Source organism: Serpula lacrymans (genome assembly GCF_000218685.1).
Source record: "Serpula lacrymans var. lacrymans S7.9 unplaced genomic scaffold SERLAscaffold_5, whole genome shotgun sequence".
Taxonomy (NCBI): domain Eukaryota; kingdom Fungi; phylum Basidiomycota; class Agaricomycetes; order Boletales; family Serpulaceae; genus Serpula; species Serpula lacrymans.
Genome location: NW_006763294.1, coordinates 3058696 through 3082508, shown reverse-complemented (window position 1 = coordinate 3082508; position 23813 = coordinate 3058696). Strand labels below are relative to the sequence as shown.

The 23813-nt window shown below is 42.3% G+C and overlaps 6 protein-coding genes across 6 annotated transcripts; 3 read left to right on the top strand and 3 right to left on the bottom strand.

The window, feature by feature from the left end:
- Positions 1-3316: 3316 nt before the first annotated feature.
- SERLADRAFT_436846 (uncharacterized protein) lies at positions 3317-4035 on the bottom strand (the record flags this gene model as incomplete). Its single annotated transcript, XM_007317126.1, has 3 exons — positions 3317-3556; positions 3605-3895; positions 3946-4035. The coding sequence occupies 3 exons, from the start codon at positions 4033-4035 to the stop codon at positions 3317-3319; spliced, it is 621 nt and encodes a 206-aa protein (XP_007317188.1).
- A 1806-nt stretch (positions 4036-5841) lies between these two features.
- Positions 5842-7010, top strand: SERLADRAFT_464728 (uncharacterized protein; the record flags this gene model as incomplete). Its single annotated transcript, XM_007317125.1, has 4 exons — positions 5842-6083; positions 6463-6626; positions 6683-6915; positions 6968-7010. The coding sequence occupies 4 exons, from the start codon at positions 6053-6055 to the stop codon at positions 7008-7010; spliced, it is 471 nt and encodes a 156-aa protein (XP_007317187.1).
- Positions 7011-7557: 547 nt separating this feature from the next.
- On the bottom strand, positions 7558-9898 carry SERLADRAFT_407593 (uncharacterized protein; the record flags this gene model as incomplete). The annotated part of the gene is made up of 10 exons (XM_007317124.1): positions 7558-7905; positions 7952-8116; positions 8179-8278; positions 8330-8352; positions 8407-8703; positions 8754-8868; positions 9030-9098; positions 9210-9336; positions 9387-9503; positions 9643-9898. The coding sequence occupies 10 exons, from the start codon at positions 9896-9898 to the stop codon at positions 7558-7560; spliced, it is 1617 nt and encodes a 538-aa protein (XP_007317186.1).
- Positions 9899-11205: 1307 nt separating this feature from the next.
- SERLADRAFT_436843 (uncharacterized protein) lies at positions 11206-13187 on the top strand (the record flags this gene model as incomplete). The annotated part of the gene is made up of 9 exons (XM_007317123.1): positions 11206-11608; positions 11659-11887; positions 11943-12072; positions 12140-12315; positions 12372-12468; positions 12520-12572; positions 12635-12764; positions 12820-12988; positions 13060-13187. 9 exons carry the CDS (start codon positions 11206-11208, stop codon positions 13185-13187), a joined length of 1515 nt encoding a protein of 504 aa, XP_007317185.1.
- A 5588-nt stretch (positions 13188-18775) lies between these two features.
- SERLADRAFT_407591 (uncharacterized protein) lies at positions 18776-19351 on the bottom strand (the record flags this gene model as incomplete). Its single annotated transcript, XM_007317122.1, has 3 exons — positions 18776-18807; positions 18899-19168; positions 19333-19351. The coding sequence occupies 3 exons, from the start codon at positions 19349-19351 to the stop codon at positions 18776-18778; spliced, it is 321 nt and encodes a 106-aa protein (XP_007317184.1).
- Positions 19352-21115: 1764 nt separating this feature from the next.
- SERLADRAFT_436842 (uncharacterized protein) lies at positions 21116-22071 on the top strand (the record flags this gene model as incomplete). The annotated part of the gene is made up of 3 exons (XM_007317121.1): positions 21116-21391; positions 21449-21742; positions 21862-22071. The coding sequence occupies 3 exons, from the start codon at positions 21116-21118 to the stop codon at positions 22069-22071; spliced, it is 780 nt and encodes a 259-aa protein (XP_007317183.1).
- Between the last annotated feature and the right edge of the window lie 1742 nt (positions 22072-23813).

Genomic DNA, 23813 nt, shown 5'->3' with positions numbered 1-23813 from the left:
AATTTTCCGTAGCATCACGCTCTGCAGCCAAAGGGCTGCAGGCAATATGGGTGCCGTCAATTGCACCAATGGCGTCCTTGAAGTGGCAAAGTTTTGGGTTGTTGGCAATAGCAGTTGGTGTGGCCTCAGTGGCCTCAGAAAGATGTACATAGGAGTTGTAGATATTGGTGGAATTGAAAGCCTGAAGCATCCACTTGAAATACTTGGCAATTGTGTCGTTGGAATATTGAAAGTGTTCAGCAAGATGGCGGGTAGATAGACCGGTGACGCAGGCATACAGAAAGACATTGGTTTGTTCCTCCAGCATGACATGCTTGGAGTCAGTATACTCATGACTCTGCAGGAAATCAATAAGCTTTACAAATACTTCTTGCCACATACCCAACTCAGTCCTTATTTGATCAGGATGACCATCCATTAATTGTCTAACCCATCAATAACCCGTCAGAATTGAGTTATGATATGGCCTTGGCCGTAGTTGCTGCTCCTGCTCCTCAGCAACAGTGTGAGCTGTTGCAATGATCAACTGCACAAGGATTGACATGAACCTCGACATCTGCAGGCCATATGAGAGGATTTGTTTTCTAGTCAAGGCAATCTGTGAGTTGGATAGGGCTTGATTTTTGTCCATGCAATTAGAATTGGACTCAATATTGAGCTGCAAGATGGACCTTATAATAATGGCTGGTAGTGCTAACTAGGGGTATGTGCAAGAACTTTGTGGTCTGTGTATTTTCATTCTCCGCTCTAACCAGGAGGAGCTGTGCCGAAGCAAAAATTGAATTTTTTGAAAGTGAGAGTTCCCGTACAAGCTCTTACTTTCTCAAAAGTCACGCACATGGAACTCACTCAATAATTCAGGATTTTGTGTTAGGAAAGTTGGAGTGAGTGGTAAAAATACACAGAACCGCTATGGATTAAGTTGTTGAGGAAAAATGAGAGTGGAATGTAAGTTTTCAGAAATGTCCGAATACATCTGCAAAATGAGAAAATTTGCTTATACCTCACCTAGCATTAGGCGCATTTCAAAATTTGAGACTTCTGGTGTTGATGTCTCTGATTGGTGGAAAAAGTTGATATTACCATATATATCCAAAGGATTGAATTTTCAGAAGTAGATTGCGATGAGATTTCAGACATCATAGAGATAGCATTTTATCAGCGTGATAAGATAGAGATTGCCAGTGGTGGCTGATTGTCATTATCATATCAGAGAACGATAACTAGAAGTGTGAATATCTATTGTACAACAATCAATCTGCAAACTCGGTCAGAAACATATTATAGGTCTCTTTGTCCGAGAAATTATTGACATAGAAAGTCGTTGGAACCTCCATAGAGTTGCTGGAATTGATGTCACAGTTCATAACTGCACCAAAAACGGGTATGAGATCAACAGGCAAGTGTATTGAGTTGAGAGGATACACATTGCCTACCCGGATCCTTTCTCCGGTTGTTGAGTTGTGGAAGAGTCGTTCAACCATGTACATATCAACATCTTCTTCCACCAAAACATTCCCCCGGCCATCTCCTCTCGCTCCTGTATAACCAAAGTTTTGTGCATAAATAAGCACAGGCGATAGACATTGGTTGAGGACAGTGTTTCACGGCACTATGGCCCTGAAATATGATATGTGTTTGCACCACAGAAGTAGCTAGATAAAAGCAACACATCGGTTAATGTTATGATAAACTTTATAAACTTACACTCCAAACCACGCCCATCCTGATTACCCAGCATCACAGCATCGCAGTTTCCAAGTGGCATATTGGGAAATGGCGGATATGCTTGAATAGTTTGCGGCAGCATGATGATATGTGACCAAAATGTTGAGTGTAGCTCTATTTTGCATTTATACCACACCCAAATATGTGTGAATGATAAATTTGCACAGTCATCTGGCCCAGAAAACCTGTGACCAAATTGCTGTGCGTTCAATAAGCCTCGTGCATAGTTGGCTATGGCTGTTGGTAAGTCTTCTAAAGCAAACAGTTCTGCCGCATCATTGATCGAGATAGACTTTATACCTGGCTGCTTTGTGAGGTGAAACACTGACCTGGTGTCAATAGACTGGATCCCTTTCAAAAAATGGTTGTGGATGGGCTGGATGCTGGAGATATGGTTTTCTTCGGGCAAAGCGCGAGATAGCCAGCTTGATTCATGGTCAAGTTCAGTGAGCATTGAGCTTTCTAATTCCCTCAAACTCTGGATTAATCTAATAAAGTTGTTCAATAATAGAAAGAGGCCAAAAGTGTTTGGAGTCAAGTATATTATTATAGGCAAGATACTATAAGTGCTCTTATAGCCTATAGCAGCCTACATAGCTCCTATAGCTGTGAAGGTCATAGTTATAATATAGTCCAAGGTGCTTAAAAGGGCTAATAAATCATCCAGTATTAATTAATTATGTAGCCTGTATTAGTGAGATAGTAGTTTGTATCTTTGATATTTATAAAATAAGAATAATGATTTATTCAAATATAAGTAGTGACAATGAGTAAAAAAATAATCTAAGTCCATGAAAGGTCAATATATAAAACCTGTATGATATATTTTATAAGCTTTTATGGTGTAGTGGATAAATGTAATGTGTGGTGATAGGTTGCTTAGTCACCCAAAAGCTGACTAGCAGGTTGAGAGTGCAAATCCTGTCTGTGTTAATTTTTTTTTATCAGCCACACAACAATTTCCAACATCTATAAGAGCATTTATAGAGCTATATGAGGCTCTATAGATGGCAGAGGTTCTATAACAGGTTTGACCACTATAATAGCTTTATGAGTACTTATAGTGCTATAGAGCTCTATATAGCTACCCCCATTTTTCCTGATAAAACTCTTGTGGCGTGCACCGAGTTCATCTCTTCCAATAGCTTCCTTACACCACAGCAAGACATGGTCAAAGAAAACCTTATGGCATGTATGTAAATCCTCGGGAACACAAAATTTGCTTGGGTCTGCCAAAGGCCAATCGTGCCAAAATGGATGATGGACACCACTCAAACCTTTAGCCTTTGCCTCTGAAACAAAGCTGGCAAAGTCCCACATATCAGATTGGATGCTGTTAATGGCTAGGAGTCTATCCATGCCTAGCCGTGGTCGACAAGGTTTGTTATTGCCAAATTTCTTCAAGCAAGCATGTGAGATTGGCGGGAGGTTCTTTGTTGTGCATGCAATCATTTGCTGTTCTGGTAAGTCAGCTACCCAAGCAATTAACGGTGTATATACTTGACGAGCTACACCATTTGGATCAGCCATCCATATGCCTGTGCTAGCCGCCATCTTGAGGTTTGTTGTAACAATGTCCATAAAGGTGTTAGACACAATCCAAGAGAATAGATTGGTATTCAGTGTGACAATCCAGGAATGTTGGAATAGGTAAGAAAGCCGTGCGGAGCCAAGAGTGAGTTGTGGCTTTCATAGGCACGTCCAATGAGATGTTTGCGAGTGTAGAAAAGGTAGGATGCATGTCAATACCACCTGTTCCCTGAGTAACTGTTGACTTGTCTGACGCACCAACAACTCCAACAATAGTAGAACCAATAGGAAGTTGATCCTAAACTGCCTATCAGCTAAATGAGTGAATAATGATACAGATACATACCTGTATAGCCCATGCATAGTCACCGGTCATCCACTCGCTGTACTCCCATTCGCCATCTTTGTTCACTACTTGCTTGGGGTCCATCATCATGTGTTTAGCAAAGATAGGATTTCCAAACAGTGATTTGACGACTTCAAGACCATCCCTATACAACAGGATCATGGGTTTTTCAGTCTTGTAATTTCTGGCCTGTATTTCTTCCATTTTCCATACTGGCCCGCTTGGCAGTATCTCCATAAACAATGTTAGACAGTATGCCAAACCAAAGCTCAACTTTGAAGGATCTTTTGTCTGAAAAAACATGAGCACTTCTCACAGATTCTGAATGATGAAGTAATTACCCAGGCAAGTTTTAAGAACTTATTGATCTGTGTTTGATTGAGCGTTTCCATCAGGACTTTTGCCAGCTCCCATTTGTTCCGTGAGTGCATTTGTTGGCATATTTATCAGCATTCATTTATTCCAAGGCATTTGGTAGTATGCCATAGTTGGGTGCAGAGTTAGGGTGATAAGAGAGCTTGGTTCCCAGTGGGATGGCGCCCTGATTATTCCAGTGAGGCAGATCAGGGGGTGCATTTCTAGCAGGTATGTGAAGTTGTTCGCCATTTGCAGTAGTAATAGGTTCCGCTAGAGGAATGCAAGAGAGAAAAGGATTGTTGAGGTGACTGATTACTTTATGCCAGTCTCTGAATTGTTCAGAGCACCCTTGTGTAGGACAACTGACTAGATTTTCTTCCATAGGATCATTCTGGATGTGCTGTTCCATGTCTGCAATACACTTGGTCAGTTTACTGTCTTCCTGCTGTATGCTCACCTAACAGTGCAGCAGGAATGCACAAGTCCTTCAAACTCCAATCAGTCTCTTTAACTCATTACTACAATTTTCTCTGGAGAGAGTGCTATTTTCACCAATATTCCTGACCTTTCTCCCACTGGTTTTGCTGTCAATCCTAACACTGAAATCAATTTCCCTCCTACCTCCAACTGCGATATGACTTCTGACAACCACAAAGTCAGTATTACTTGGGAGGGAGGAGTTCCTAATCTAGGCGCCAACTTGTCCCAAATCTCTGACAAGCACATATCTGCCCATCACCATCCGCACTCTCCATGCTCATTGAAGGGAATCACATTATACACCCCTTACCCTCAGCCTTCCAGTGGACTATCTCAAAAGAAGCTTCCTCCTGTCATTACAAAGATTGAACACTGAGTGTCTCCTGAAAAAAAAAATCCCCAAAAGTCTCTGTAAGAGCTTGTTAGCTTTCAATTGATCATAACTTTGACAATTTCTAGGTAGAAAAACTTAGCAATAACTTACCCTTCTTGCTTGCTGACGAGGAAGACTTAACCCCTGACAAAGTTGGTAGAGCATTTGAAATCCAGGTGGCAGAAAGAGAGTCCTTGCGATGCAAAGTACAGTTTAGTGCTTGGAAGATCAATCAGTCCACAGGGATGATTGATCTCCACAAGGACATATTAAACACCAGTCGCAAGAGGCTCAGCAGAGTAGATAAGGAGGTATCAGTGATAAAGGTGTATATGGATGAGAATGACATCAACTATGTAGACCCAGATAGCTTTGTCTTTTCAGCGCTGGCACCTCAGGCTTTCAATCCTCACTTGATGATATTTTGGAAAGCTTGTGGTACAATACCAGAAAAGTATTTTGGCCATCACTTACCCAATGGCACAGGAACGTGAAGGATATTTAAGCGGTGTTGGTGCAGGATACAAATGATCAGACTACTCCATCCAAATCTCAATCCTAAGTAGCTAGTCATGTCTTCCGTAGTACAACAATGGTTGCACGACAAAGGTGTATATACCCGGTCAGTTATATTATGTTTAGTGACTGCAGATTGATACTCAAAGTTTCCTACAGACCTCTCTTAGGGTCCGAGGCTACACACTACCAGATAAGCCAGTTCACAGAAGGGTTTGTATAGTCGCCTCTCGTTCCTGAGGGACATAGCTAACTCCGATACAGAGCTAATGAATTCTGCATGGAGGTTCCATTTAAATCCACTTTTGTTGAGGACAGCTTGGCCGCAAAGATATGTGATGCTCTTTGCCATCTAAGGTCTGAGTAATCTTAATCTTATAAATCCATATGAATAATGCTTACGGTGTACTAGATTTTTCTCTCCTTTAATTGCGGCAGAAATTTGCAGTCAGCAAGATAGCCATGCTTGGTTCTACACACCTGCACCTGATTCTCTGCATGTGTGCAACTGGGCAAGGGATAGTCTGACAGTTCACCATGATGATATATCAGATGACGACTTCATCCTCTCGAAAAATGAAATCCACCTTCCAGAAGTGGATAAGAGTGATTTGGTTTGCAAATAGTATTTTGCATGCCTTTTTCTATTGTGCAGCACTGGCTTGCATTCCATTTTCATACACGCAACCCACTTTCTTGCAGATGGGTTCACGGTTCTCAACATGCTTTACACCATATTCCATCATATCACTGTTACGATAACACAATTTTCGGACCTTCCCTTTACTTTTATTTCTCCGCTTTAACCTTGTACTATAGCTTTCACACATGGTGCCACGCGGCACTTGCCCTTTCTCGCACCGCGTTGCCTTTCTTCTTATTTTTGGACACAACTCTCTCACACAGTGGAGCTGGTCATACGGGCTAGGCCCCATGACATCATCAGCCACTGCATCTACCAACTGTATAGTACACATGTACAAACAAACATGTAGAGACTCCTCAGCGAGTCCTTCTGTTGTATCCCAACTAACTCTCTGCATTCTAAAGGGTAACCACTCCCTCTTCGTTCTCTTTATAGTGTGTTCCTGTGTGTGCCAGAGTAGCTAACTCTTGGTTGTTACAATCACTGCGTCAAAATCAGCTAGAACCGTTGAGGACCAGCATTGGGGGCTTGAGTGGAAATATCTACCTGTAGGCCCTGTTACGGCAAGCGGAGGCCTGCAGGACAATTGGGAAATTGAAGTACCCTTGCAGCATGAAGCGATGAAAAATCTTGTTTCTACTCACCAGGAGGCAAGTCCCTTACACTGCTTTTTTTTGGCGCTATACAATCTTAAAAACACAAAAAGTTTTCACGGAATATTACTGCGGAGAGAATGCAAATTCAGCAGCACGGGCATCTGTTGCATATCAAGCGAGTCATTGATTCCGATACATTGAGCAAACTCCTCGCTGCACTAAAGCAAGCAGGTTCAAGTGTTTCTTTTCTCCTTGATACTGCCCAAGTTCTTGCAATCTTTAAGCAAGAGTCAGTCCAGGCAACCTTGATGCAGGATACAAATGTACTTTTGGACTTTTCCATGTAAGAAACTTCTTTTGCTGTGACATCAAACAAGCTCATTAATTTTCTGCAGAATTTCTTTGGATAAATTCTATGTACCACCCTTCAATAGTTGAACACACGTGGCTTTGGCAATGTGCTTTGTGCTGAACATTTTTAGAACAAAAGATATTCCTTGGGATAAAAGCTTGAGAGAGCAAGTGCTAAACATAATGGTTAACCTGAAGCATCAATATCGAAGATGGCTGTCAAGTAAACACCTACCACATTTAGCGGCTCAGACAGTCATTCAGGGTACATCAGTAAAATGCGCGACTGCTTGGTGGTTGCTTGAACGTGCTTAATACCTGTCTAAGCTGTTCAAGTAAAGAAAGCGCCAAGCAGCCAGATCAGAATTCAAGAAGGAATTAAGTAGGGTCTTCCACTTAGAATCAGCTTGTGTCACCTTATAAACAATTGATGCTGCTTGGAACAATAAAACAAGTGTATTAAGCCATCCTAAGGAAGGAAGAAATATTTAAGCACACAAATGACTATGCAAAAAAAACAAGCCGAAAACATCATGGCCAAGCACATGCATAACTTGAAAAGCAGAGAAAAAACTGAGCAAGGAGGCATTAGTAAAATAAACTCATAAATGAACCACAACGTGTTTTATATGACCTATAAATCCATCAAAAAAGCCCGGGGGTCCATAGACTGGCCAGTGCTATCCTCTTGTTCCTTTAATTTGAGGTGCCCCTTTGTGTAGGTAAGAGCCTTCTTCACAATATTGTCCAGCAAGCCATCTTTGAGTTTACAAATGGAGTCATAATAGCTGCGGGTTTTTGGGCCCCAGTTAACATCAGAAAATGTTGCATGACTACCAGTTGCCTTGCCTGTGGCCATGTTGAGCTTGGGTGCCGGTTTCAATATTGCTTGGGCCTGTTTACCTTTGCCCTTTTCGTGAGTGTCATCAATGGGCTCCCACTGCATATCAGCCTTAGCCCAAAGGGTAAACACGCGCTCAACCTAAATAATGATAAGAGATAAATCAGCTGATTATGAAGAGACTCACCGCAGCCGCACAAATGGCTAATGCACCCCGTGGCGGATATTTTCCAATGTCTGTTTTGGATCTGGCCCGCTCCAGTGCTTGTATATCAACTGCAGTACTAATTGTGTTGAGATGGGATGCAAATGTTTGTAGAATAAATTCAGAGCGGAAAACACCACAAAGTTGCTGTGGGATTGAGTGACGAATAGTGGTCAGAAATAAATTAGTGGATACAAATGAAGACTCACAGATGAATTGCTGGTGTCAGCGTAGAGGAAATATAGCTGGTCGAGCATTGCCTTTGAAAAGTCCTGACGTGCCTCATATGTATTGAACTCGGGGTCACTACTAAAAAAATCCTCAAGTATTATTATAGCTGCTCCACCTAAACCGACACACCATTCAGAGAAGCATTGGCTAAGCTATTGGATAAATGAGGCTTAGACACTAATTGTGAGAATGAAAACAAAACTTACTACACAATAGACTGGATCGTGAATAGACACAGAGTATGAGATATCCGGGAAGACTCTTTCCCAGGTTGTCTGTAAAGCTGATAAGGCTGCATTGTCAGTGGTGCACCATGGATTATTGGTTGTACCAAGCCATTTTGTATAAGTTGGCACAAATACAGACCGCCACTGTCCTCCTTCAAGGCAGCCATATGGCAAGTCGGAGTTCTTGGATTTGATACCAATAGCACGACCATTTTCTGCTTTGATGCATTTTGAGACCGGTGCAAGGGACATTATGCGATCAATCTTTACCATGCTCTGTTAATCAAAGGTTCGTTAATAGATCAATTAGCAATTGATTGATGTACTGATGCTGTTGTCCACTTTTTTCCAACCATAGCCTCACGTCCTTCTATCTCATCTTCATCTTCAAACCCCCCTTCCTGATACTCAGTCTCCTCTTCATCCTTGGTTTGAGCTCCACTTTACTTGTGTCTGTATGTAGCTTGTTGAACTTTGTTGTAGCGGATTGGCTAGGTGTCAATGTCCCTAAGGTTGAACATGAATGAACCAGTAAATTTTGGGTTGGTCCGGATGACGTCAAATTTGATGTGGTAGCAATCCTGCTATTTCTGGTGGCTAACCGTGCAGGGACCTTGTTGGCCCATCTTTCAATGCCGGCTGGCTTGTGGATTTCTTCAGGCTCCAATGTTCTGAGGTCATGGTACATTAAGATAGTTTCAGTGAGGACAAGCATCATGTAGCAAAATTTGTAATAGGAAATCAGTGATGGTGTGTATCAAAACCAAAGAAGTATTACAAACCTGCTGTGTGACTTCTGTTTCCCATCAGGCCTCATGTTCTTAGCCAGGCGTTTATCTGATGAACCATTGACTTGGAGTTTTGTTTTGTCCCCACAGCAGCAGGCTGCTTTTGCAGCACCTTGATGGTCTGTCAAACACCCACCTTTTTCTTTTTCCTAGGTCAACTCTCCTCCTCACTGGATATGCTGATAGTGTCTTCTTCATCATTAACAGCCAGGTTAGGATTTCCAAGTTCGAGCTCAGATTTGTCGACTAGTGGGAAGGACTTGTTGATCACAGGCTCCTCACCGGTGGCTGGAATGGGATAGTAATGATAAGGTAGTGTCTCTTGTTCCATGTCAATGCCGGCCTATCCCTTCCATATCAAATCCTTCAAGTGGATCTGATTTTTTCCTTTCTTCTTCACTGTCAGGGACTGTCTGAGTACTCTCACGACGGATGATACGCCACTGAGATGGTGGTAACATGTGCATATGCATGTCATTGTCCTCTCTCGCCTGCCTACTCTCAACAGTTGCAATGGGCTCAAGTGCTGCTCGAGTTCCAAGCTCAACTTCTTCGCGTGTTATCCTCTTCCTAACCTTTTCTTCTTCAACTTCGGCACAAGATTGTCTTTTAGACTGCGCATCCAAGATAATTTGACCAGGATGCTGGTGAGCATTTTTTGCATGTGTATTTGGGCGAGACATATGGCTAATTGATGATAAGCTGTTGAGTCATCCAAGTCAGGACTTGCAAAGTGGTAGAATATGAAGAGTTGACATGAGTCTCTGAAGATTCCAGTTTTATGCAAAGAGCACCAGTCTCACGATACTTGTAGGTATTGCGGCTCACTCATTCACACTCAGCATCTCATACTGGCAGCCTTTCAATGGTCCCACCTATCCCACAAACACAGTCCCATCATAATCCTCAACGTCTTCTTCCTTGCCACTTTGCAGGATGCAATCACTGGTTTCGGAATCTCTCAGGGAGGACAAATCATCTATGCTCTGCTCACATTCCACTTTGGTGAAGCAGTAGAGCTACTCATCCCACTATGGTAGTTGATTAAAATGGAGGTCATAATGAAGACACTCCTAAAAGGGAACAACATGATGATGAAGACATTTCTGTGGTGGAACCTGACAAAATTGCAGCAGACTGGGATGTAGAGTGTCCTAGGACTTCTGAATTTGAGTATCATCCTTTAATTGATGGTGCGTCCCAAAACTGTGCTTCTGTGACTCTTCGTTACATCCACCCCACAGGCAAGCCATGTAACAAACTCGGCAACACTTTGCCAGCAAATGTACCAGTTGTAACAACCAAGAGTTAGTTACTCTGGCACACACAGGAACACACTATAAAGGTAGTGATGAGGGAGTGGTTACCCCTTAAGCTGCAGAGAGTTTGTTGGTATACAACAGGAGGACTTGCTGAGGAGTCTCCTTGATCTATTGGGGTATTTATACTAATACAGAGTGTTTGTACCTATGTACTGTACAGTTGATAAAGGCAGTGGCTGATAATGTCAGAGGGTGCAGTCCGTGTGACCAGCTCCACTGCGTGTGAGAGAGTTTGAGTCTAAAAGAAGAATAAAGGTAGCGCTGTGCGAGAAGGTGGAGTTAGAACAAAAAAGGAAAGTGCCGTATGGCACGGAGTGTAAACTATAGTAAAAGGTTAAAGCGGAGAATGAAAATCAAAGGAAAGGTCCGAAAATTGTGTTATTGTAACACCAGTGCCACCTGCCCCATAGCCTCCACTTAATGATTGGACACCGTACCAGGATCGGGTTTCATTTTAGACTTCAGAGTTTCTGTATAGAAAGGAGGAGATGTCAGCGGGCCATATAGACACATTATTAGACCTCTGGAAGGCATTGATTGTGAAAAACGAACTATTCAACGAGAACACCATACCTTTTACTGACCATACTGATTTATACAATACAATAGACTCCACACCTATTGGCGGCATTCCCTGGCAATTGTTTTCATTGTCTTACAGTGGTCAAATGCCTCAAATGGATACCCCTCCATGGATGTCTCAATCTTTTGATGTGTGGTTCCGTTCGCCCCGTGGACTGGTGCATAATATCCTTGAAAACCCAGAATTCAAGAATGAAGTCGACTACACACCATTGAGGGAGTTTGATCACGATGGAAAACAGAAATGGCGGAACTTCATGTCTGGCAGCTGGGCCTGGAAACAGGCTGACAAAATAGCAGAGGATCCACAAACTCACGGTTCCATGTTAGTCCCTGTAATTCTTGGGAGTGATAAGACCACTGTCTCAGTTGCAACTAGACAGAACAAATATTATCCACTCTATCTTTCAATTGGAAACATTCATAACAATGTTCGTTGTGCCCACAAAAACGGCGTTGTATTAGTAGGATGTTTGGCCATCCCAAAAAGTAAGTCCTCTACTATGTTTAATTATTGTGCATACTCAAAAACCTATTAGCCGACAAGAAATACAGCAATAATGATAAGTTCTGCAAGTTCCGCCGCCAACTTTTCCATACATCATTAGCTTTTATCCTTCAGGATATTTGGCCAGGAATGACCAGTCCCAAGGTAGCACGATGCCCTGATCAACATCTCCGACGAGTCATTTTGGGGCTTGGACCATATATAGCTGATTACCCAGAACAAGCATTGCCGGCTCGTATTGTCCAGGGATGGTGTCCACGGTAAGTCCAGTTTAATCCTCATATAGTAATTCATGCTCAAACATTTATCAATCAGCTGTACAGCGCTACCAACCAACCTTGATGGAGAAGGCAAAAGACGTTCAGAAGAGCATATAGAAGCCCTTGTCAATTGTTTAGATTTAGGTGTATTATGGGATGAGTATGGCATTGTAGGGGACCTGGTAGTAAGTTCTCTCTCATGTTTTCAATGTATTATCTGATCTTTAATATAACTTGTCCGGTTCCTCTAAGTCTTTTACCAATGACTTTCCACGCGCTGATATTAATGAGCTCTTGGCTCCCGACTTACTTCATCAGTTCATCAAGGGTACCTTCAAGGATCATCTAGTCACCTGGGTCGAAGAATATATCACACAAAATTATAGCTCAACTCGTGCAAACGAAATACTAGACGATATTGACCAAAGGTATGTTGCCTTTGTGGTTATTTTTATATATAGACTAGCTAATGAACACTGGTTAGAATTGCTTCGGCACCTTATTTTTCAGGTTTGCGCCGCTTCCCTCAAGGCCATGGATTCAAACAGTGGACTGGAGACGAATCAAAAGCACTAATGAAGGTGCAAAACTACTTTACAATTGTAATTACATATCCACTGAAATAATACTAGGTTTACCTTCCAGCCATTGAAGGACATGTCCCCCCTGACATAGTACGCACATTGTGTGCATTCCTGGAATTCTACTATCTAGTCCGACGTGATGTCCATGACACAAATACACTAGCAAAGATACAAGACACCCTCAGCAAATTTCATCGATACCAAACAATATTTCAAAATCTTGGTGTCAGGCCAACCAGGTTTTCTCTACCGCGTCAGCACTCAATGACGCACTACTACCGCCTCATTCAAGTGTTTGGTGCCCCAAATGGACTTTGTTCATCAATTACTGAATCAAAGCACATTCAGGCTGTTAAGAAGCCCTGGTGTCGCTCGAGCAAGAACAAAGCCCTCGGCCAAATGCTACTTATTAACCAGAGGCTAGATAAACTTGCAGCATCCCGGATTTCCTTCACCAGCCGAGGGATGTTATCTGGTACGGTTCTCTCTGATACATATATCCAGGCTGGCTTGCTAGGTTTTTATCATATTTTTCTATCCTTGGCATGGTTTTACTGACATTTTCAATAATTTACTCTTTCTTACCAGATGTTCCCGGCCATCATCAGCTCATGATCAATGCCAACACTGACTCAAATGCTGTTAATGGCAACCATAATGAGGGCGGCCCTGTACCAGGACGCACAACTACTAGCCATGTAGAACTAGGAAGATGACGATGTGAGTACCACATCCCCATATCCTGCTTACCAGCTTACATTTCACTCGTGAATCCAACAGAATTGGGATATGCACAGCACACTGCTCAACTAGGTCATCAAATCAACCAACCTGACCTCCCCAATTTAATACGGCGATTTCTGTTTGACCAGATCCATCTTGACAATGTGAATGCTCCATCCTCACATGATATTCCCCTTTTGCTTTGTCCATACTCCGATGGCCAAGTCTCAGTCTTCCACTCCACTACTGCATACTACTATGCACCTTGTGACCCCAGTGGCATCAGTTGTATGAGGTGCGAGATCCTCAGAGCAGTACCATCTCGGCGTGGGGGTGGTCCTCAACATGACTGTGTCTTTGTCGAGCGAGATCCTAGTCTTCAAGGCATGCAAGGACTGGATGTTGTCTGGATCCTGGCTTTTGTTTCTTTCTTGTTTGAGGGTGTTTACTATCCTTGTGCACTTGTGCGATGGTTTTCAAAGGTTGACAACATGCCTGATAATCTCACAGGCATGTACAAAATTCAACCGGACTTCAATGAAGATAACTCTCCATTAGTGGAAATCATTCACTTAGATTGTGTTCTTTGGGCTGCCCATCTACTTCCAATATTTGGGGAAGAATTTATTGACCCGGATGTTGCCTGTCATAATTCCCTTGATAGCTTCAGTTCATTTTATGTCAATAAATTCATAGATCATCAGGCCTTTGATATAATATTAATGATGATGTTGCCTTTATGTGCAGCTTTACTTAGTCTTGTTAAATGTCCAACTCACTTGTGCGACTTCCATTGAACTTGTGACTTTCTCCTCATCTTAAATTTCCTTTATCATATTATATTCAACTTTCCTATCTTGCACTGCTTGGAAACAAAAATAAGCTGCCCAAGGAGTCGCACATTTTACTGATGTAGTCTGCTGACATTTTGGTTTGGCCCGCCGAATCTGAGCAACCCATTGCGGTCATCGAAGAACTGATCCTAGGCCACCGCCAATCTCATTCATATTGCCCATATGTATTGTTTTGAACTGATGAACATTTACTGACAATATTTTAGGTTTATTCACTGTTGTTCATTGAGGTCGAAAGTCCACATTCAGATTGTGGTAAGTCTGTGGCTTTTTGGGGAACATGGTGCTAACTGTAAATCCTTCAGGCATCTGATAGATACAATGAAAATAGCTTAGAAAAATTTATGGATGACATGGTAGCTATAGCTACTTCAATTATTGAAGATTAACAACTTTAGGGCTAGTAATGAGGAGATGTAATATACTTTTGTGTGGTGTGCCATTTGAGAGTGTAGTAATAACATGACCGTCCGAGGCAGACCCCATGAGCTTGAATGTTATGAACAGCCACTGACTCCTTTCCTGGACACCTCAACCTCACATGTCTTATAGTCTCCCCAGTCAGACCAATTTACAAGTTCCAACCTGTGGTTCTGACACTGTGGTGCAATGTTTTTGTTATATGATAAATAATACCATCACCCTCTGGGACAGACCCACCCTTGGCAGCGTGTTCCAGAGGTTCCCATGCATTGTCAGATAGGGTTATCTTGTGGAGCTGATTGCATCTAACAGACAGGCTCTTGGAAGAAGATAAACTCAAAGGATTGTGACTTCCTCCCTGGAGAGGCTCAACCTGTTGAGATTTGTCAGATATGTTCATTTTTGGCACCTTTGGGCAAAATTGTATAAACCCAGCCCCTGCTAAAGCAGCCATTGTTCTCCTAGGAGCCATTATACCTTAGTGAGTAGCACCTCTGACTATAAGTAGTAGGGGGCATAGTACAGGAATACCCTGGATGTTTCTGTAGCCTCTCAAACAGCAGCTGAGTTATGTTATATTATATTTCATAGATTACTTTAGCCTGACATCAATTTCAGTTACTGATACAACCAAAGTTTGTATACTCTGGTGCACAACTCAGACAAGCAAGATTGAAGGAAGTAGGAGTGGGTATACCCTTAGGATAGGACCAAGTTAGTTGTGAGTAAACACAGAAGGACTCGCGGAGGAGTCTCCTTAATCTACTGGGGTATTTATACATCTACAGGCTATTTTTACATGTGTACTATACAGTTGATGAAAGTGGTGGCTGATCATGTCATAGGGTGCAGCCCGTGTGTCCAGCCCCACTGTGTGAGAGAGTTGTATCTAAAAATAAGAGAAAGCTGTGCAGTATGAGAAAGTGAAAGTGACATATAACAAAAGAGCCCGAAAGAAGGTTGAAGGAGAGACTGAAAGTTAAAACTCTAAAAACTGTGTATCGTAACAGTTTCACTTACTGTAGGTAAATAATAAAAGTCCTTTTTATAGCCTCTCAGTCAGGGGCTGAATTTCACTTAGTTTTATTACCTTTCCAAAATGTCAGTGGGGGTACTGTTTGAATTTTGATCCAAAACACACAGCCAGGGCAACTATAATCTTTTGGGCCCCCATTTTGCTTCTTTTAAGACATGATATTTTATGGGGCTCTGCAGATGAGGCTCAATGTGAGCCTCAGGCCAGAGCTATCGCTCTTCAAACACAAGAGACAAAAAAACACGACCATACCAATTTATACAAAACACAACATACATAGCTGTGGCAATAACATAACATGGTGGTGAGGGTTAGACGAGAGACAAAATGGTAACAAAATAATACCTAAAGTGTGGTCGGCCCACAGCAAGTTCAAGTTGATTACCAAGGGCTAATGCCCAGTGAAAACTAAATCAGTATGTACATGTCCATACATGTACTCAGCTACCAATAAAAATACAGATAAGAAACACATAACATCCTTGCAAACAACCAAACACATCATCAATCTAGAGACTGAACCTGCCTCGACGCAGATCCAATGCAAGTGCTTTGTGTGAGGCAATGTTAAACTATAACAAAAACAATACCCATCTCCAACTGCGCTTGCAGGGGGTAGAAGATATGATAAGTTTGAGGTTGACAGATGCTAGAGATTATAGCAGGTAGAGGACTGATAGTAAACTCAAGGGTTTCTGATAAGGAGTCAAGCGGGTTATTCAAGTAATAAAAAGCTAAAGAATAATACATCATCAGGAAAAAGCCTTCTGCTATATAGCAGAGGGGTTTGTACATATCTGCAAATAAAGCCTATTATAGCACCTATAGCACTTATAGTACTTTAAGAGCAACTATAGTATGATCATAGCGACCATAGTGTTATACGAGCAATAAAAGCAACAGGAGCAACAAAAGCAATAATAGTATTATAGATGCAAAATTTAAAATGCTATATATGACTACCATAATGTTTGATTTGCATATTTGCTACTAAAGTTATTAAGATAAAATGTGTGACAAACATCCAGAATATTACTATGAGTCCAATGATGAGAACATATATTGTGCAAACCACCAAAAGCAGGGATAAGTTAACAAACCTGTCTAATACTGGATAAAGGGATGATTTGTCCTGGAGGAAAACCTTCAGCGTATAGAGGTACCTTATTAACAGAGTACATTAAAGAGGTCCTTTTCAGCTGTGGATTCGAGGTTGCTATACCACTCTACATATGCCAAATGATATTTTGGCCAATTATTGGGGGATGAGTGGAAACTGTATAGTGTTTTAGGTAGTTTAAAGATTACTCTCAATCTCCCAATTCTTGTTCCTTGAATACAGTCATTAGTATTAGATGTGCTTGTGGCTATAGGGTAAGAGAAACATTACCTTTTATGCCTGTAGCCTCACAATCAGGAGAATTCATCACAACCACTGTGTCAAACTGTGACAACAGATTGTTTTTTCCACTTGGCCTGGCTTTGACAGAATCTACCTGGTCATTCTCCAGGTTGACATCATTGCCTAGGCTATCTAAACAAAATTTGAAGCCATGGAAGATATTGAGGTTTTGAAATGGAAGGGGTAGTAATCTGGTTTCACAACGTGTATTTGGGTGAGTTAGTTTACTGTTAAGAAAGACTTCGAGTGCTGATTCCAGGACACTGATGCTTCTTCATGATGTCCAAAAGGTTTTGCTGATATTTATTAGGATATTTGGCAACAACATGTCTTTGGTCTTGAAATTTGGAGTGAGGGAATTTGTCTTCTTCATTATCCATGGTCATTTTCAGATAGCTTTGGAAAGTAACCACCCTTTCATGATGCAGAAGCCATGTCACCATTTGTGGTGCCTTATTCCTTTTATTAAAGGCCCTCCAACCTTCTTTAGCAAAGTCAATATGAAAGCGCTCAAACATCTCAGTATTGTGATTGTTGGTGGTTCCAAACCATGTGATGAACTGGCAGTAGTGGAGGAGAGAGTGGAATTTAGGGATATTCAGGTGTTCTCTTATGTTGAGCCGTACCAATATATTTTTATATTTGTGGAAAGTGTCCAAAGTATCTGAAAGGTAGCCCAGAGTGGTGTCATCATGAGTGGGATACTGTGCTATCTGGATGAAGTCCAAGAGGGATCAGTATGCAAGTATAGCGCTCCTGGGTATTTTGTAGAGATTCCATTTTTGAAATGACGAACACCATAATAAGCAGGAAGGGAGGAAATGTGCTGGTCAAGCTCCTTGGGATCCATAAGGTTCTTGCACCAGTTCACCATATGCACAAAGATGTCTTTGTATAGTTGATAGAGAATGTTGGGGGAAACAGATAAATGAATGTCGCAATGAGGGAAGTTGAGCCAGAATAGCTTGTAAACACCACCAGGGACCTTTTTTTCCTTGCACCTCTCCTGAAATTGATTGAAGGAATTTGCATTAACTTCAGCACCATGAATAACTTCCTTGGTCCAGGTCTGTGTACGTGGCTCCCCAGCAGTAGATCCTGAAAGCTCAGAAGCAAGTCTTTTTCATTTGGGACATATGCCGTACTTTGTACATGTCACAAAACATTGTTCTGAATAAGCTGCAACGTAGCAAGCCAAGATAGGATGGACTCTCCTTATAGCACCATCTCCCCCAGTGACATTAATTCCTTCGATACCAGCTCTCTTCAAAGGCTCTAGTATAATCTGCATCAACTCATAAAAAAGGCGCTAAACCCTTGAGGGCTTCTCCTTTTCAGTAAGCTGAGATCCAGTGGCTTTGTTGATGGACAGATATCCTATAAATATGCAAGCATGTTGGCTTGGCTTACGACGTATAGCTCTGGGTATGTTGCCAAGTGTGAGATAGACAGGGTAGGCTGATTTAGAATTAGATAATTGCATGAGCTGGGTTTTGTCTGTTGCAATGATAACAGGAGCTAAGGCTGCCCCAGATAGTAGACGAGCCTATTCCAAAGATTCTGTAAGTCACTGTAAGTGGGAGATACATAACCATGCTCACCTGAATAGCATGCCACCATTTCCCCGTCCACATTTTATGATAAATCCTTGATTCTTTCCTTGCATTGGTGAAAATCATTTTTGGTCAATAGACTATATGTTTGGCATGTGCAGGGTTCCCAAGGAGAGTCCTGATAGCTTAAAGTACATTTCTATACTGGATAAGGTGTGTATCATTTGGAGTATCAGGAAAAGATATCATAGTTGATTTCTATTCAGCCCTAGATGGTATGCTGTAGTCAACAATCTTGTGTAATCCACGTATATTATGGTAAAAAAGCCCCAGCTTCTCCATAACCTGGCAATAGTATAAGCAAGATTCATAGAAATCATAAAATCACAGTCACCTGGGATACTTGACAGCCGATTAAAAGACTGGTGCCCTATACCATCTTGAATTGCCCAACATGCTACTCTCCAATCCATCTCCGAGGCAAAGGGGAAGAACTTGGGGTCTGAAGCTTCACCCACATCTTCACCATCCCCACCTGCTGCAATGAATTCTCTTCTCCACCTCTGATGTAAAGTCTCGCCCATGCTTATGGCCTTTCCAGCTGTGGGATGTTCCACCTCCATACATTCACCCTCATCGCCATGTAGGACCATTGAGTCCTGATGAAGGGATGGGCCTGCTGTGTTCTCCCCATCATCAATAATGTCTGAATGTGCAATTGGAATGAATGAAAAAGATCCTCTTGCAACTCCTGTAGTACTCCGCCAATTGCCTCCTCCATATGCTCATCATCTATCAACATGTCTAATCCACTAGCTTCTTCTCCATTATCTTCTTGTGGCTGAGGGATAGCAAGTGATTGTAACTTACCTTTGGGTACCATAGGCATTTTTAATGCAGGGATCATTTCTGTTAACCAATGTACGATGATGATATATAGGCAAGGATATAATAGAAGAAATGGAAGTCTGAATGATAATGGTGCTCCAAGTCACTGATAAAATGAATCTGTAATGGGTCTTGCTATTTGGGGAAACACAACAGTTATGGTCATAAGATGTCCATTCATGATGAGTATGTAGGGTTTTTATAGTTAATTGTTTATCTCTCAGACCAGAAATAGAATAAAAGGAAAAGAGGTCTGAGGATGAAACTATCCAATAAGAAAAGAACAACTATCATACAACTTCAGGAATTAATCAGCAGGTGAGAAAATGTACTAATAATAGGTAGTATCACACATGTTTGGGAACCATATTCTCATGATGAGGTATAATCCTGACTAAAGTGTCTATTAATATTTCCAGGCACTGATGGGACTTGGAGCTAGTTTACAAGATCTCAGCTACTAGTCCTCACCTATTGTGCTGGCTGGCTAGGAGTACTACTGTGACAACACCAACAAGACACAGTCTTGGGGCACTGGAGCACAATGAAAACAACACTCAGAAAAAGAGGAAGAAGTGGGAGTGGCTACCCATTTGGTTTCAACAAGTTAGTTGTTGGTAGACAACAGGAGGACTCGCTGAGTCCCTCCCCATGTATTGCCCCTGTATATATACTAAGATACATGAGGTACTGTACAGTTGTAAATAAAGTTTAAAGTCCGATGTCTAGCATGTGACCGGTCATATGAAAGCCTAGACACTGGTCAGGTGATGTGTCACATGACTGGTCATGTGACTTGGAAAAAGTCAAAGTAAAAGTACAAAAAAGTGAAGTGTAATGTTACAATAACACAATTTTCAGACCTTTCCTTTAAATATTCATTCTCCGCTTTGAATTTTTACTGTAGTTTTCACACACTGTGCCATGTGGCACTTTCCTTTTGTTCAAAATCCTCTTTCTTGCGCCGCATTGCCATTCCTCTTATTTCTAGCTACAAGTCTCTCACGCAGTGGAGCTAGTCACATGGGCTGTGCCCTCTGACATCATCAGCCACTGCCTTTATCAACTGTATAGTACACATGTTCAAATACTCTGTGTTAGTATAAATACCCCAATAGATCAAGGAGACTCCTTAGCAAGTCCTCCTGTTGTATCCTCACAACTAACTTGTTGAAACCTAAGGGGTGATCCCTTTTTCATATCTCTACTCTTTGCTTGTTCTAGTTGTGCGCCAGAGTAACTAACTCTTGGTTGTTACATTAGGACTTGCTCTCATTACTCTCTCGCACATTGTGCAAACCTGGATTCCAGGATGAAGGAGATTTGGTTATTGTTTAGGAATATCCCGCATAGCAGATAGGTGTGCTCCTAGCGACGGCCTTATAGTGCTTTGGGAGAAGAAACAATACCTTTGATACGTGGCCCGCAGCGTGAAGGGGAGTACCTTAGCTCAGCAGTTGGTGTGGAACCACTGTTGATTAGTTTTAGAATACAAAACTTCACTTTCTCTTTCCTCTGACCAGGCCGGGCACTTGCCTCCGCCAGTCTGGAGAAGGGCTGACAGCTTAACAAGCGGGCCACCCCCTGACAATTATTCGGACCAGGGTTTATTACAAATACCTTTATATATACAATTTCAAATACTATAGTGTGGGTAGTCGGAGATTGAGATCCGATACTCAGCTGGGAAGAGGTAGATCCGCAGATAGCAAGCAGGGACCCCCAGTTACATCTTTTACTATACTTTACAAGAGAACAAGTCGACATGTTGTCGCAACCTCAACAAGACATCAACGCTCTGTTGTACAACATGCATGCACAGATCCTGGCATTGACCACGCAACTCACCAAGCTGCAGGCGAATCCCCCTGTGGCAACCCCCTCGGTAGAGAAAAAGTTCAATAAGAAAGTCGAAGTCGTCGCTGACCCTGGCGCCTTCAAAGGAGACAGAGCGAGATTTGCCGAGTGGTGGATCAAGCTCCAAATCTGGGTTAAAGTAAACTGGGTTGCATTTGCCGACGACTTTGAAGTGGCAACGGCAGTGCTATCCCGACTAAAAGGACCTGTGGCGGGTTAATACACCCAAGTTAGAATGCAGGAATGCTACACCGCGGGAGTGTGGCCCACCTGGGACGATCTGAAGGTAGAGATCGAAAGATATTTCAAACCGCAAGCTGAGCATGACTGGGCGCATCAGCAAATCTGCCCCCCCAAACAAGGCAACATGAGGACAGATGATTTTGTAACCCGGTTCCTGGCCCTCTCCATCCAAGGGGGTCTTGGTAAAGAACATGCAGTGGAGCTGCTGGAACGCAATATGAACCCCCACATTGCAGAACAGCTTTACCTGCAGGATACAAGAAGTGAGAATCTCTCTGAAGCAGCGGAGGAGGTTTGAAAGATAGGTAGAGCCATAGAGCTCTACAAAATACACCAAGGTGGCGGGCCCACGATATCAACACGGTCCATGGCGGACAAAGGCGCGGATTCAACTGCTACAACTGTGAGCAGGAGGGGCACATAGCCCAAAAGTGTCCAAATGGAGCGCAGGCCACTCAACAAAAAAATAACCAAGGGCTTCAGGCACGCCAATTAGAAACGGAAAAACCGGACAATCGGCTCAATACTCTGGCCGGTTGTTCTTACAACGAGATCCGGGCCTTCTTTTACGACCAGCAGGTCGCTGAGATGAAGGCTCAGGGAAAAGAGTTTGGAGTGTAGGTCACTTGGGTGCCTTCGCTCCCCATCACAATGAGGTAAACCACAACAAAGTGGCCCCTGCTCCGGGGTGTTGCACAAGCAATAACGGAAAGAAAGGGGTGGCTCCCCAATTTGTAAATAAATTTTTTATTTTGTTGTCAGAAGTATGTACTTGTATGAAGCATTGTGAATGCAATATTTATGATACTACGGCTGCACCAGCGTCTCCCTTGGAGCGTGGCCTCAGCGAGACAAACACTAGGATGCTTAATTCTGGTAAAAATAAAAATAAAAATATAGTAGAGAGACATGTTTCTTTTGATAGTTCTTCTTGTTCAGAGCCACTTCCCAACAAAATCACAAGGCATGTATTGATGCGCACATACTTATTCCAAAAGGAGATCTGTGTAGACATTGGTGTGGAAAACCTTGCCCTGGGTATAGCACACCCAAGCAGTGTACTGCTTGATTCAGACGCTAACGGAATCTTCATAGATCAGGTCTGGGCGGAGCAAATTGGACTCCCCCTTGTAAAATTAGATGTATCTATTCCCATCTATAACATTGACGGTACGCTTAACGTGGGTGGCTGTATCACACACAAATGTTCTTTTGTTGTCGAGTACCAAGGACACAGAGAACGAGTCACCGCTGAAGCTACTCAACTAGGGAAGATTAATTTAATCTTGGGCTGGACCTGGCTATTTAAACACAATCCTGAGATCAACTGGCAGACAGGGGTTGTCACATTGTCACGTTGTCCTCAGGAGTGTGTGAACTTGGTTAAACCAAGTCACGTCTGTTAGAATGAGTGTCTTGAAAAAATAAACGCTGGTCACGTTTATGAGCTTGGATCTTTAGAAAAGATTAATGATGATGATGACAAGGTAAAACCCGAGGAAAAGATTAAGAGGCTCGTACCTCCCGGGTACCATGACTTCTGGAAAGTCTTTTCAAAACATAAATCAGAGCGCTTCCCAGAGGCTAAGCCTTGGGACCATGCTATAGATTTGAAGGACACCTTTAAACCAAGAAAAGGACATATGATACCACTCTCTGCTCCAGAAAGAGATGAGGTTTCTAGTTTCATAGATGAGCAGCTTAGGAAGGGTTAATATCCGCTGCCTTTGATCAGTCAGCTAGTAGACAAGTTGGCTGGTGCTAAAATGTTGACAAAGATGGATCTCAGATGGGGGTACAATAATGTATGAATCAAAGAAAAAGATGCTTGGAAGGCCGCGTTCACGTGCCACCGAGGATCCTTTGAACCCCTTGTTATGTTCTTTGGGTTGGCCAATTCACCGGCGACCTTCCAGAGCATGATGAATGAGATCTTTACAGATATGGACTACTGTGTCGTCATTTACATTGACAATTTGTTAATATTTACGAAGTCGGACGATGAGGCTGAGCATGACAAGATCGTGCAAAAAGTCTTTCGACGCTTACAGGAACGGAACCTATTTGTCAAACCCAAACAATGTAATTTTAAAGTGAAGGAAGTAGACTTCCTCGGTATGATCATAGGCCACAACGGAATCAGGATGGATCCTGAGAAAGTTCAAGCTATATTGGACTGGCCAGAACCTACTTGCGTCAAAGGAGTTAGGGCCTTCCTAGGCTTGGGTAATTTCTACCGAAGGTCTATCAAAAACTTTGCAAAAATCACGAGACCGTTGAACGATCTCACTAAAAAGGACATTGTTTGGCACTGGGGCACCAAAGAACAAGAAGCTTTTGATAAGCTTAAACAGGCATTTACA